This window comes from Salvelinus fontinalis, chromosome 13 (genome assembly GCF_029448725.1).
Source record: "Salvelinus fontinalis isolate EN_2023a chromosome 13, ASM2944872v1, whole genome shotgun sequence".
Lineage (NCBI taxonomy): Eukaryota > Metazoa > Chordata > Actinopteri > Salmoniformes > Salmonidae > Salvelinus > Salvelinus fontinalis.
In genome coordinates this window covers 37,247,858-37,260,952 of record NC_074677.1, presented here as the reverse complement: position 1 = coordinate 37,260,952, position 13,095 = coordinate 37,247,858, and the positions used below count along the sequence as shown (strand labels likewise).

The 13,095-nt window shown below is 41.3% G+C and overlaps 2 protein-coding genes across 5 annotated transcripts; both read left to right on the top strand.

Annotated features, from left to right (window-relative positions):
- Positions 1-652: 652 nt before the first annotated feature.
- Positions 653-3,104, top strand: asb12a (ankyrin repeat and SOCS box-containing 12a). 3 transcript variants are annotated; one of them, XM_055942724.1, is made up of 3 exons: positions 653-759; positions 1,640-2,408; positions 2,660-3,104. In XM_055942724.1, the coding sequence occupies exons 2-3, from the start codon at positions 1,646-1,648 to the stop codon at positions 2,815-2,817; spliced, it is 921 nt and encodes a 306-aa protein (XP_055798699.1). In that variant the 5' UTR covers positions 653-759; positions 1,640-1,645; the 3' UTR covers positions 2,818-3,104. The 3 variants fall into 3 exon arrangements, with proteins under 3 accessions (XP_055798699.1, XP_055798701.1, XP_055798700.1); XM_055942726.1 differs by lacking the exon at positions 653-759 and adding an exon at positions 791-1,188; XM_055942725.1 differs by lacking the exon at positions 653-759 and adding an exon at positions 1,200-1,312.
- A 2,805-nt stretch (positions 3,105-5,909) lies between these two features.
- On the top strand, positions 5,910-12,606 carry LOC129868602 (APC membrane recruitment protein 1-like). Of its 2 annotated transcripts, none has more exons than XM_055942721.1 (2): positions 5,910-6,052; positions 6,906-12,606. In XM_055942721.1, the coding sequence occupies exon 2, from the start codon at positions 6,915-6,917 to the stop codon at positions 9,696-9,698; it is 2,784 nt and encodes a 927-aa protein (XP_055798696.1). In that variant the 5' UTR covers positions 5,910-6,052; positions 6,906-6,914; the 3' UTR covers positions 9,699-12,606. The 2 variants fall into 2 exon arrangements, with proteins under 2 accessions (XP_055798696.1, XP_055798695.1); XM_055942720.1 differs by having other exon boundaries at positions 6,805-12,606.
- The last annotated feature ends 489 nt before the right edge of the window (positions 12,607-13,095 follow it).

Below are 13,095 nucleotides of genomic sequence, written 5' to 3'. Positions count from 1 at the left end.
GTGGCGAGGCCAAATGGACTATGTGCAACTCTTTTCATGTTTGATGCAATTTTCTGACATAAAATAATGTATTTATGTATATTTATTAGGGGGGGTAGAATACATTTTTGCTGTATCGGTCTGCTAATAGAGGACTAAAAAATGCCCAGTGCACTAGTTTTGTGAAGGGGGGGTTATATTCTTTTATGTTTTTATTCCAATTTTTTCAGGCGGTGCTGCATCACCCTCAGCACCTCTATTTCCTGCGGCTCTGCTGCCCAGGACCCTGCTCTGAGCTTTAGTCACTGTTGCTAGCTGGCTGTACTCAATCATGCACTTTAGAAACTGTTGCCCTATGTACATTACATAGTCATTGAACACTGGTCACTTTAATAATGTTTACATACTGTATTACCCATTTCATATGTATATACTGTATTCTAGTCAAGGCCTATCCTTTATAACTACGGCGGTACGCATCTTTTTTTATTCATATAATGCCCATAATGTCTATACACACCATCATATAGATATATAGATATTTATATTCCGGACTCTGACATTGTTCGTTCTTATATTTCTTAATTCCATTATTTTTATTTATGGGATTTGCATGTATTGTCAGCTATTACTGCACTGTTTATAATTTACTAAATATGTGTACGCGACGCGTCCAATAAAATTTGATTTGATTTGAATGCGCGCGCTCACTGCTGTCTCCGCGACACGGCCCAGCCCAGCCCAGCCCAGCACTACATCGACTGTTGTTCATCTGTCAAGGTAACAAATGTTTGCCCGTTAGATAGTCATGTCACTGTTTGAAAATTGTCTCGTCTTGCAAATATTGACAAAGACAATATGAGTTTCTCTGTGTTGTTGACTTGTCCCTAGCTAGCTAGATAACACAGCCGCATCGATTAGCATAGGTATGTATTAGTTAGCTAGCTAACTTAGCCAATTTAGCTAGTAAGCTAGCAAAGCTTGATGATGAACGGTTTTGACTGGCCTCTTCTTAAAATGTGATTTTAAACCTAATCTTAAATTAATACCAAAAATATTTTTTTTGTTTTCATGAATTTTGACGATGTAGACAATTTTGACTTTGTGGCTGTGGTAACTAGTTGACACAGTTCTGACTAGGTGGAAGACAGCTACGACCGGAAGTTACTTTTTCGTAGTAGGTTAGAATAATTTACGCAGCAGGTTAAGGTAATTACCGTAGTAGATTAGGATAATAAGGTTAGGGAAAGGGTTCAAGTTTGGCTTAAAATGATCTCTCTGCTCACAGAAATAATCGGATATGGATTGTTAGTCAGGAAGTCAACTAACTAAGGTTAGCTTCTTCAGCAGTTCGTGTTTATAGTTATTTGCTAGCAAACATACTAATCTTTAGTTATTGTCAAAGATTATACCATCTATTGTTGTACATAACGTTAATTAGCTAGATTCCCTTTGGTGCAAATGTCTGCCGTATCCTTCGTCATAGAAAAATAGCTAACGTTAGCTAGGTAATGTTAGCTAACTATCAACAGCCTTTTAACAACAAATAAATGGTACCAGTATAACTAGTTGATGCTCATCATTTTGTATAACCATCAGTGTGTGTATTATGGATATTATTGCTTTTATTATGGTGTTTTTCTTTCTTGTTTCGAAACAGATTTCTATGATCCAGTTTAAAAAAATTCTAGAAGAAAAAGACAACGGTGAAGGTCAACTGCTCCATCAGGCAGTGTCCAACAATGATGACAGACTCCTTGATGAACTGCTCTCTCAAGAAAAGTACAGAAAGTTCATCAACTGTAGGAGCGGCTGGGGTATCCCAAGAACACCTTTACGAATGGCTGCATCTAAAGGTCATCTCAGGTGTCTGCAGGTTCTGCTGGCCCACGGAGCAGAGGTGGACTGTCTAGACGTGAAGGCTCAGACCCCACTTTTCACAGCTGTCTGTGGGAAATACTTCAACTGTGTTTTAGCCCTCCTCAGGGCAGGTGCTAACCCCAATGGCAGCTTGTATAACAACTGCTCTCCGGTCCTGACTGCAGCCAGGGAAGGGGATGTTGAGATTTTGAAGCAACTTCTTAAACATGGTGCTGAGGTCAACTCCAGATCCAAAGTCTTGCTGTTTACATCAAGTGCCAGTGTTTCTAGTGGTCCCCTCTATCTGTCTGCTGTGTATGGACACTTAGACTGCTTTAAGGTATTGCTTCTCTATGGGGCTGATCCAAATTACAACTGCACAGATGCAAAACTACTGAGTAAAATCAAGCAGCCTAAGACCGTGCTTGAAATGTGCCTCAGACATGGCTGTGGGGTGGAGTACATCCAACTTTTGATTGACTTTGGTGCAAATGTCTACCTCCCCACTCTCATCATAGAAAAGTCCACAAAGCAGAATGAGGCGGTGGAGCTGCTGCTGCAAGAAAGAGGTAATGCAGGAGTTATGCTGTTGATGACCTTGGTATTCTATTGATTTCTGGTAATGTTTTTATTGACATTAAACAAGCATCTCTTTTTGTTTTTTTGTTGAATTGCTACTTGACAATACAGTACTGAACTGCTTTGCTGACAGAGCAGCATTTGACTATTTGAATAGACTATTGAATCTGTGTATGTGTAATAAGCAGTTTTTTAAAAGTATTTTTTAACTTAACTCGAATTCAATTGTTATTTTTGCTAGGTTTTCCCAAGTCCCTTGTATCACAGTGCCGACTTGCCATCCGAGCATACCTCAGGAAGATCAACAGAATCCAGTCCATTGACCATTTGGAAATGCCATCAAGCATGATAAACTTCTTGCAATATAAATCAGTCCCAGCAATTGCTATGCATCTCTGAGAAAGCATATATTGTCCCTATGCTTTTGCTACATGAAACATGATGCTTACTTTTTGCAAAACATTTCATAGTGATGTTGAAATAGTACACATTTATTGTCCTGCATTTGAGAATAGTTGTGTAATGTTTATTCTCAATGTTTTCAATAAATGATGCAATCATGTTTTTCATTTTCTTGTTTTATCCCTCTTCCGTAATATATGTGGGAATTGTTTTGTAATACTGCAATGTCAGCATAAAATACAATGTACAGTAGAAATGACAACCATTAAAATGTCTTGAACTAATTTTGTATCAGAAAATATGTATTTTATTTTTAAACATTGTGCGTACACTATGTATGATAAAGTATTATATAATTATGTGCAAGGTGCTTTACACTTATATATAAATATCTGTGTACAAAATGTTAGGAAGACCTTCCTAATATTGAGTTGCACCCCTTTTGCCCTCAGAACAGCCTCAATTTGTCAGGGCATGTGTAACCGATGTGAAATGGCTAGCTAGGTAGAGGTGGTGCGCGCTAGCAGCCTTTCAATCGGTGACGTCACTTGCTCTGAAACCTTGAAGTAGTGGTTCCCCTTGCTCTGCAAGGGCCGTGGCTTTTGTGGAGCGATGGGTAATAATGCTTCGTGGGTGACTGTTGTTGATGTGTGCAGAGGGTCCCTGGTTCGCGAGTGGACGGACGTAAAGTTAAACTTAAATTGATGCTGTTGACCCGGATCACTGGTTGCGGAAAAGGATGAGGTTGAAAGGGAGGTGAGTGTAACGGATGTGAAATGGCTAGCTAGTTAGCGGTGGTGCGCGCTAATAGCGTTTCAATCGGTTACGTCACTCGCTTTGAGACCTTGGAGTAGTGGTTCCCCTTGCTCTGCAAGAGCCACGGCCTTTGTGGAGCGATGGGTAACGACGCTTCGTGGGTGACTGCTGTTGTGTGCAGAGGTTCGCGCCCAGGGCGAGGGGACGGGCGTAAAGTTAAACTGTTACACATGGACTACAAGGTGTCAAGCTTACACAGGGATGCTGGCCCATGTTGACGCCAATACTTCCCACAGTTGTGTCAAGTTGACTGGGTGTCCTTTAGGTGGTGGACCATTCCTGATACACACAGGAAACTGTTGAGTGTGAAAACCCTAGCAGCGCTGCAGTTCTTCACACTCAAACCAGTGCTCCTGGCATCTACTACCGTCCTCTGTTCAAATTCACACCTTTTGTCTTGACCATTCACCCTCTGAATGGCAGACATACACAATTGTATACATTTGGCAGACGCTGTTATCCAGTGTGACTTACAGGAGCAATTAGGGATAAGTGCCTTGCTCAAGAGCACATCGACAGATTTTTCACCTAGTCAGCTTGGGGTTTCAAAACAGCGACTTTTCGGGTACTGGCCCAATGTGCTTAACAACTAGGCTGCCTGCAGCCCTTAGGAACAATCCATGTCTCAATTGTCTCGTGCTAAAAATCCTTGTGCTAAAAATCCTTTAATCAGTCTCCTCCCCTTCATCTACACTGATTCAAAGTGAATTTAACAGGTGCCATCGATAAGGGATCATAGCTGTAAAGATGGCGGACGCTGATGATGAAACTGGTGGAGAGAGTGGGTAGAGATAAGGCTGTGAGGATCAAGAGTTTTGATTCGTTTGCGTTTCTGCGGATCAGAAGAAACGTGTGCTGCGTCTCTCTCACCCAATTTGATAAGTTTGAAGTGTTGTGTGTGTGTCTCTTAGGAACAAGGCACCCCTCAAGGGGATTATGTCTGGCGTCTTGTGGGAAGTAGATTTTGAAGAGAGAAAAAATATTCCTGGAGTGATTGATGTACGTCAGATAAATTGTGTGGTGAATAAAGAAAAAGTTAAACCTATTTGTTCTTTTGTTTTTTGTTATGGAGTCTCTCCCTACTCAAGTGCAGTTAGGGTATATTAACTACAGAGTTAGAGCAAGACCAATGCAGTGTGATCATTTTAAAGTTTTTGGTCATGTGGCAAGTGTTTGCAGAAGGGAGAAGCCGAGATGTACAAGTTGTGGAAAAGATCATATGTGTTATAAAAGTGATGAAAATGTGACTTTGCAATTGTGGTGGGAACCATGAAGCCACATCTTTCAAATGCCCCACAAGGGTGAAAGAGAATGAGGTGGCCAAAGTCAGGGCTGTCCAGAGCATGTCATATGCAGCTGCTGTTATAAGAGTTTGAGGGTGTGAATGATGCACTTGAAGAGTCCATGGTGGTGGATAGGCCTTCACTGCTGGCTGCAGGGGTTGACTTTCACCAGCAGGATCCTGACTTTTTAAAGGTTACGAAGGTGGACTTTGTGGTCTTTATAGCTATGGTGATAAATGGCACTGCCAAGGTGGAGAGAAGGTCCAGGAAGATAGAAATCATTGTGGAAGAGGCAGAGCAGTTCCTGGGGCTCAAAGATTTCTCAGCAAAGGAGTTACATGGAATATTGTCACAAGCCGTACTCTAGAACCTGAGAAGGGAGATATGGATAATTGAAATAAGGATGAAATGGGAGATTTGTTTTGTCAATGTACATTTTTATTTGGGTGGATTAAGTTAGTTTCCATATCACGTATCGGTTTTCTTTTTACCTTGTTTTGATTTAAACCCATTTAGTTGGTGGCAGCAATACATGTTTTTGGTTTGTAGTCTGCCATAAAACCCACAGAAGAAGAAGGGGTTCTAGTGTTCACCTGGTCAGTCTGTAATGGAAAAAGCAGGTGCTCCTAATGTTTTGTGCACTCGGTGTGTGGGTGTATATATGTGTGTGTGTGTATATATATATATATATATATATATTATTGACGGAGGGTGTAACTGAATCTATATAGAGCATGACATATTCCAGTACTAACAATTCAATTGAGCTATATTAGCCATGCAAGTGTGACAATGTCAAAGGAAATATATTGTCAGTCAGGAAACTATTTACTAAATGTTTTGTTGGCTAAATTATTCTAGATTGAGCACCCTCTTTGAATGAATTTGGGGGGTGTAAATGGTCTTTAGCAATCTAGAACTATCGGTAAAAGATAAATCAGAGAGGAAGAGGCAAAGCCGCTCAACATATACTCTAGATCCTCTTTGGACCCCAGGACACACCCCGCTCTCACTACAACTACCAGAATTCAATGCGTACATTAACAAGAGGCTCAAGACTGTTTGTGTTCCACGACTGAAGAAAGTGATTTGGATTTATTGTTTGTTATTCTGGCGTGTAGAAGCCCAACAAGGTCGGTTCATTTATATATCCCCCAACCACATAAGCCCTTATTGGAAATATAGCAAATTTTCCCTTCAATTTAATGCTTGCAGACAATGCTTGTCTCCTAGGCTAGTCAACGTGTATTTTCCAGCCATGCATTGCCATTGTTGCTAGCGAGTTAAGGGTGTAAAATGTTATTTAATTGAAGAAGAGCAAGCAAACTAGGTTAACACAACCAACTCCGTTTTCTTAATATTGCTAGCTAGGTCGATAACTTGCTGGTAGCTATCCTAGGCAGCCGATAGTGCTACATCCTTTTAGATTTGCGGGCCAGGCACAAGGTAACGTTAGTTAGCTTCCACTGCTAGCGACACATTGCTTTGTGGTCCCAACCTGACGACTTCTTGGTCAACGTCACGCATCTCTGTTTTCTCGTGTAGTGTATCGCATAAAAAATTAGTATACAAAATGATGTTACTTCAAAAACAGGTGATTCATTGAAAGCTATCCCAAGCTAAAACAATTTAGGATATGTCCTGCTGTCTATTTTTTATTTCGCTGTTACTGTTGCACGTATATCAATAGTCAGTTTGCTTTATACTTTCTATGCAGATAGCATAACACTTGTTCTGAACGCTTTGCAAGGTAGATAGATAATTACCTGTAAGTGTGTTATTTCATCTGATGTAAAGAAAACCACCGTAAATAAGCCCAAAGTGATTAATGTAGGCCCATCACTGTTTGCACAGAATCTAATCCTTTGTTTGTCCTACATTTCAGAAAAATGGAAGCAAATGGTTTTGGAAGATTGATTGCCAGCAGTCTTTGCACCTGATGGTGATACCATCATGCTCATATCTGTTCACTTCACCTTCCTGTAGATTGTTGCCATGGAGCACTGCGACGGAAATGAGCCAGCAAGTGATACAAAGCATTTGTCTGCTGACTGTGAGCAGATGGCCATGGGTGACCAGGATTCACAGACTGAGGTGAAGCCTCCATCTGACATTTCTGATGCTGTACCCCTTGAGCATCAGCCATCAGGGAAACTGAGGAGGACTGCCCTAAGATTCTTTGGAGGACGCAAAAGCATCTGTGTTTTACCAAACTTCTTTGGGGGAAGGAACAAAAATCTGAACAAGTGGTCCTCTAAGAAGGGAGTCAGCAAGAGTAAAACTCATGATGGACTTAGCAAAGCAGACTGGGAGGACAGTCTGGGAATTGGATATGTCCCAGCAGGATATTTTGAGTACCACAGCCAGAAAGATACTGCTGGAAAGGCTTGTAGGGAATTTGGTCACCCTACTGGTGATCAGAAGTCATTCTCTCTCCCCCGGCAGAAAAAGGGTTTGAGAGAACTTTTTAACAGCATCAGGCGTTGTAGGAAGAATAGAAATTTTGATTTTGAAAAAAATGAAATGGTTTCGAATTCTCATGTCTGCAACAAAGAGGTGCCTATTGCCCAGACTATCATTGACCAAAATGACACGGAGTGCCTGGGCAGTTTATCTGAATCCAATGTGCCTGTTTCGGCAAACGTTAACAATTGTTTGACAATTGCTCTTGAATGTATTAATGTTGATGTCATAGTGTCTGAGAAAGACCTGGTGAAACAAGGGAGCCTGGATTCCCTGATAGGGGAACTGAAGAAAGGTGAGGATATGGTAGAGACACTCCATATAAACACAGAACCAGATTCTTTCCCGAAGACTAACCTAGAGTCTACTGTGAACGTCCAGCTGCCTACTGGATCATCTCAGATGAGCTTGATGTTTGGTGATGTGGCCTCTCTAAAGAGTTTTGACTCGCTCACTGGCTGTGGTGACATAATAGCTGATCAAGATGACGGCAGTATTGCAGATTCTCAGGGCACAGTCTCAAGGGAAAGGAGTCGAAATGCAGGCAAAAGGAGTTCCTGTTATGTTACGTACCAGGGTGGAGGAGAAGAAATGGCCACCCCTGTTAAGGTGGACGGGGATTATCTCCACGACCTCTGGGGAAATGAGGTTGCAGAGGACGCTTGCTATACCCACAGCCAGGAAGAAGACTTTCTAGAGCACAGTGAAAGTCCTAGGATGACACCTGAAGAGCCATCTAGCTCCTATACCATGGACATCAGCAGCAACAGCAATGGTGCTCTTGGAGTTACAGAGACCACCCTTACATCTTCGGATGTCATGACCCCACAGAGCGAAAATCAAGTGTCAGTTCCTAACAGCGATGAGGGGTACTATGACTCTACCACCCCAGGACAAGATGAAGACGGACGTGACAAAGTTGACAGGATCAGGACCGATAGACTACCAAGGGACAGTTATAGTGGCGATGCACTGTATGAGCTTTTTGAGCCTGATGACAGTCTTATCAGTCCACCTTTTGAAAAAGCTAAGCTGCCCGTCTCTGATCCACTTGAGTTTTTAGACATGTCTGCTCAGTGTGGTGATGAAGATGTAAATGTTGTGTTCGCTCCTGAAACGGGTCTAATTGAAGAGGACAGGCTATCTGCGAATAGGGAGAAAATGCTTGGCAACCCTAAGTTGTCAGATGCAGTTTTTGGCACCTTTACCTCAACATGTCAATCACAAGAAATTGACTCTGAGCAAAACAAGCCACAGTCCCCACTGTTAAAAGGAAATCATGATCTATCTAAAGAAACAAAGAATGACTTGGAGGATGACCAGACAGTTTGCTTCTCCCAAGCCCTAGTGGACTTCACAAAACAATCACATGTTTATAGTAATTTAACTGAAAGCATGGGAGGCTCTGAGTCAAACTCTCCCTTTGCCCAAAACATGCAAGCCCTCCCAGCCATTGTCACGTTTGATGTCGTGGACATGGATAACGAGGGGGAATATGACCAGCAGATGGATATGGTAATGGAGGAGGAATACATCACGTCGCCTTATGAAGTGTTTGAAGAAAGCTACCTGCAAAAGGATGCGTTTGCTGAATGTGACTTACGAATGTTTGACCTCCTTGAACAGAGTCTCCTCAGTAAAACTTGGGGAATCGCCAGCCTGCCACGTCACCTTAGCCTTACACAAGTCAATCGGTCGAGTCCACTGGCTCCTCTGCCGAGTCCTCTGGCCTTAAATAGGAGGAGTAGATCCCTGGACACGGAGAGCTTGGAGTTAGAGATGACTGACATGTATTTAGGGAGTGGGGCAGCACTAGCGTCTTGCCCTAGAACTGAAAGGAACTCGAAGAGAGTGTCCTCGCTTCACCGCAAAAATGATGGACACATTTCCACTTCAGAAAACAGGGATAATAGACAGATCATGTTTCCGTCATGGCAGCCAGAGACTGAGGGGACTGTAACGCACCCACGAGCAGATGGGAAAAGAACAGAGCAGACGTACAGTCTCTATCAAACTCAAAACAGACACATGGTATCATTCAGTCAGCCTGTCAGTCGAGTCCCAAACTGTAAATCTCAACCGATCTCAGCTAGCAAAATGACTGACAGAGTATCCTGTAATTATATCTCTCAGATTACAGGACCGTTACATAGGCCATCTCATCTTCCTTTGCAATCAGAATCCTGTCTGCCCCATGCCCCCTATGGGAGATCAGTTAAGGCATCAGATGGTGGTGGTGAGGCCCTTTTTTACACATCGACCGTTAGCTCTCATCCTTACAATCAACACAATAAGATGCCCCAACCTTGGTTGTGAATCTGGCAGTTCTGTAAGCAGAGCTCTAAACTAATTTTAAAAATGCAGGAGCACCACATAAAATGTAGGAACAGCAGAAATTTGATTTTCAAAATTGTTTAAGATACAGTATAGCCTAGCTACTTCTGAAGCACATGTTGTGTCCTAGAAACAAATATGAAACACTGTAAACACTTTTTTTATTATAAGAAGCAAAAATGTTGATAAAAATACCTAATTTAAAATTAAGTCATTTGTGGAATATTAGGTCTCTACATCATGTAAATTCACTTTTTTAACATTTAATGTTGTACACCGTCTCTTTAAGAGCATCAAATTTGTTATGACATGCAAGACGTCATTCGTTCATTGTTATGATCATGGATCTCCTGAAGAAGCTTTCCCTTTTCCTTTCTTTCTGTGCCCCCAAATGTTTGGATATACTGTTATCAGGTTGTTAGCTAGCTAGCTAATGACGTATCAAACATGACTGAACAAGGTGTAAAACAAATGCAAGTAGTTTTAGAACGTCCCGCGACATGGTTTATGAATGTAAAATGCGGCCTCCCAATCTGTGACAAAAAAAACAACAAACGTTGCACTGATAATATGGGTCAGCTCTTTTGAACTGTTTGTGCTAGAAACAAGCAGTTTTTGCTGTATTAATGGTGCAAGCATGACTTTTAATGAATCTGGACTCGGGGAAACGATAAGCCTTATTACAAAAATTATACAAATAAAATGAAATTATATTTATTTTGTTGCACTGGTGCTCCCAAATTAAAACTCCAGGTTGAGGTCGCACAGCAAAATATTTAGTTGCAAATGTGCACTTCAAAGCCCTGCCTGTAAGGCCAGTTGACTATGAGCAGCAGGCAGACTTCACCATTAAAGGAAGGAAAAACTGGATATGGTACACCCTGTTGAATGTAACAAACACAGTGCCTTCGGAAAGTATTCAGACCCCTTGACTTTTTCCACATTTTATTACGTTACAGCCTTATTCTAAAATTGATTTAAAACATTTTTTCCCTTTATCAATCTACACATAATACCCCATAATGACAAAGTGCAAATTTATGAAAATAAACGGCAATATCACATTTATAAAACTATTCAGACCCTTTACTCAGTACTTCGTTGAAGCACCTTTGGCAGCGATTACAGCCTCGAGTCTTGGGTATGACGCTACAAGCTTGGCACACCTGTATTTGGGGAGTTTCTCCCATTCTGCTCTGCAGATCCTCTCAAGCTCTGTCAGGTTGGATGGGGAGCGTCGCTGCACAGCTCTTTTCATATGTCTTCAGGGATGTTCGATTGATTTCAAGTCCAGGCTATGGCTGGGCCACTCAAGGACATTCAGAGACTTGTCCCGAAGCCACTCCTGCGTTCTTTTGGCTGTGTGCTTAGAGTCGTTGTCCTGTTGGAAGGTGTATGTTCGCCCCAGCCTGAGGTCCTGAGCTCTCTGGATCAGGTCTTTTCCTCGATCCTGACTAGTCTCCCAGTCCCTGTTGCTGAAAAACATCCCCACAGCATGATGCTGCCACCACCATGCTTCACCGTAGGGATGGTGTCCAGTTTCCTCCAGACGTGACGCTTGGCATTCAGGCCAAAGAGTTCAATCTTGGTTTCATCAGACCAGAGAATCTTGTTTCTCATGGTCTGAGTCTTTAGGTGCTTTTTGACAAACTCCAAGAGGGCTGTCATGTGCCTTTTACTGAGGAGTGATTCCTGTCTGCCACTCTACCATAAAGGCCTGATTGGTGGAGTGCTGCAGAGATGGTTGTCCTTCTGGAAGGTTTTCCCATCTCCAAAGAGGAGCTCTGTCAGAGTGACCATCGGGTTCTTGGTCACCTCCATGACCAAGGCCCTTCTCCCCCTACTGCTCAGTTTGGCCGGGAGGCCGGTTCTAGGAAGAGTTTTGGTGGTTTCAAACATCTTACATTTAAGAGTAATGAAGGCCACTGTGTTCCTGGGGACCTTCAATACTGCAGACATTTTTTTGGTACCTTCCCCCAGACCTGTGCCCCAACACAATCCTGTTTTGGAGCTCTACGGACAAATCCTTCGACCTGGATTTTGCTCTGACATGCACTGTCAACTGTGGGACCTTTTAATATAGACTGGTGTGAAATTCAAATTCACGTACAGTCAATCGAATTTAGCACAGGTGTTCTACAATCAAGTTGTAGAAACATCTCAAGGATGATCAATAGAACAGGATGCACCTGAGCTTTATTTAGAGTCTCATAGCAAAATGTCTGATTACTTATGTAAATAAGGTATTTAAAATTAAAATAAACTGTTTTCGTTTTGTCATTATAGGGTATTGTTTGTAGATTGAGTAAAACATTGAATTTAATAAATTGTAGAATAAGGCTGCAACGTGGAAAAAGTCAAGGTGTCTGAATACTTTCCGAAGCAAATTCCCAAAAATATAATGAAACCTCTTCTACACTTAGTATTGAAATGTGGTATACATGTTATGTGCCACCAAAATCACCATCTAGTATGTTTACATAACTGAAAATATAATTATTGTCTGATACTGCAAGTATGTTGTTTTTATTGATAAGCTATTGTATTTCACTGTGTTGTATAAGCCTTATTTGTGTTGCTGTTCTATCATACTGTGTTATCTTGTGAACAGTCATAATAGAGGCTCTCCAATGCAGTCTTTCATTAAAATGTTCAGGCCTGAGTATGCCTTGCATTTGCTCAGTCCAGAGTTAGGCCACACACCACTTATTACACATATTGGTAGGTATTGTGAATTGGTAGGTACTGTAAACTATGTGGTCCATTTAAAATCAAATGTAATTTGTCACATGCGCAGAATACCTCTTGTGTAGACTACTGTGAAAGGCTTCCTTAAGAGCCCTTCCCAACGATGCAGAGTTTAAAAATAAAATGTCACTGACAAAAGTTGTATCTAGCCTTTAGTCTTTTTTATGACTTTCTTTACAGAGAGTTGTTGACTACAGTCTAGGACGGTGCTTGTAAACTCTTAGGATGGTATTATATTGTAAGATGCAGCCTCGACATGCAGATTTGGATTGCAGGTCAATTAACTTTTTTAGATACCATATGTATAGAGAACAGCATTGATAATGTCTTACATTTTTGTAAAGACAAATGGTAAGCTATTAACTTTTACAATATACTGTATGTGTTTTAGGCTACATTTTAGAATGTATTTCATCATGCATCACTTAACCATTGTACTTATTTTTTGTGGTTAGGGCATTTGTTAGCTGTCTTTCTTTTTGGGGGGTTGACAGAATTTGATGGCAAAGTAATTATTTGTTCAATAGATTTGTATTCTGTAGTACCTCTGCAAGTATTCAAAAAAGTGAGGTTGAATTTGTATTCACAACCAATCTATCTGCTGAGAACAGATATACAGCAACAGTCAAAA

Bases quoted from the DNA above. Each gene is read 5' to 3' on its own strand.
- LOC129868602 (XM_055942721.1), top strand. From the start codon at position 6,915: ATGGAGCACTGCGACGGAAATGAGCCAGCAAGTGATACAAAGCATTTG.
- asb12a (XM_055942724.1), top strand. From the start codon at position 1,646: ATGATCCAGTTTAAAAAAATTCTAGAAGAAAAAGACAACGGTGAAGGT. The intron at 2,409-2,659 runs GTAATGCAGGAG...TATTTTTGCTAG, and splicing joins GCTGCTGCTGCAAGAAAGAG to GTTTTCCCAAGTCCCTTGTA.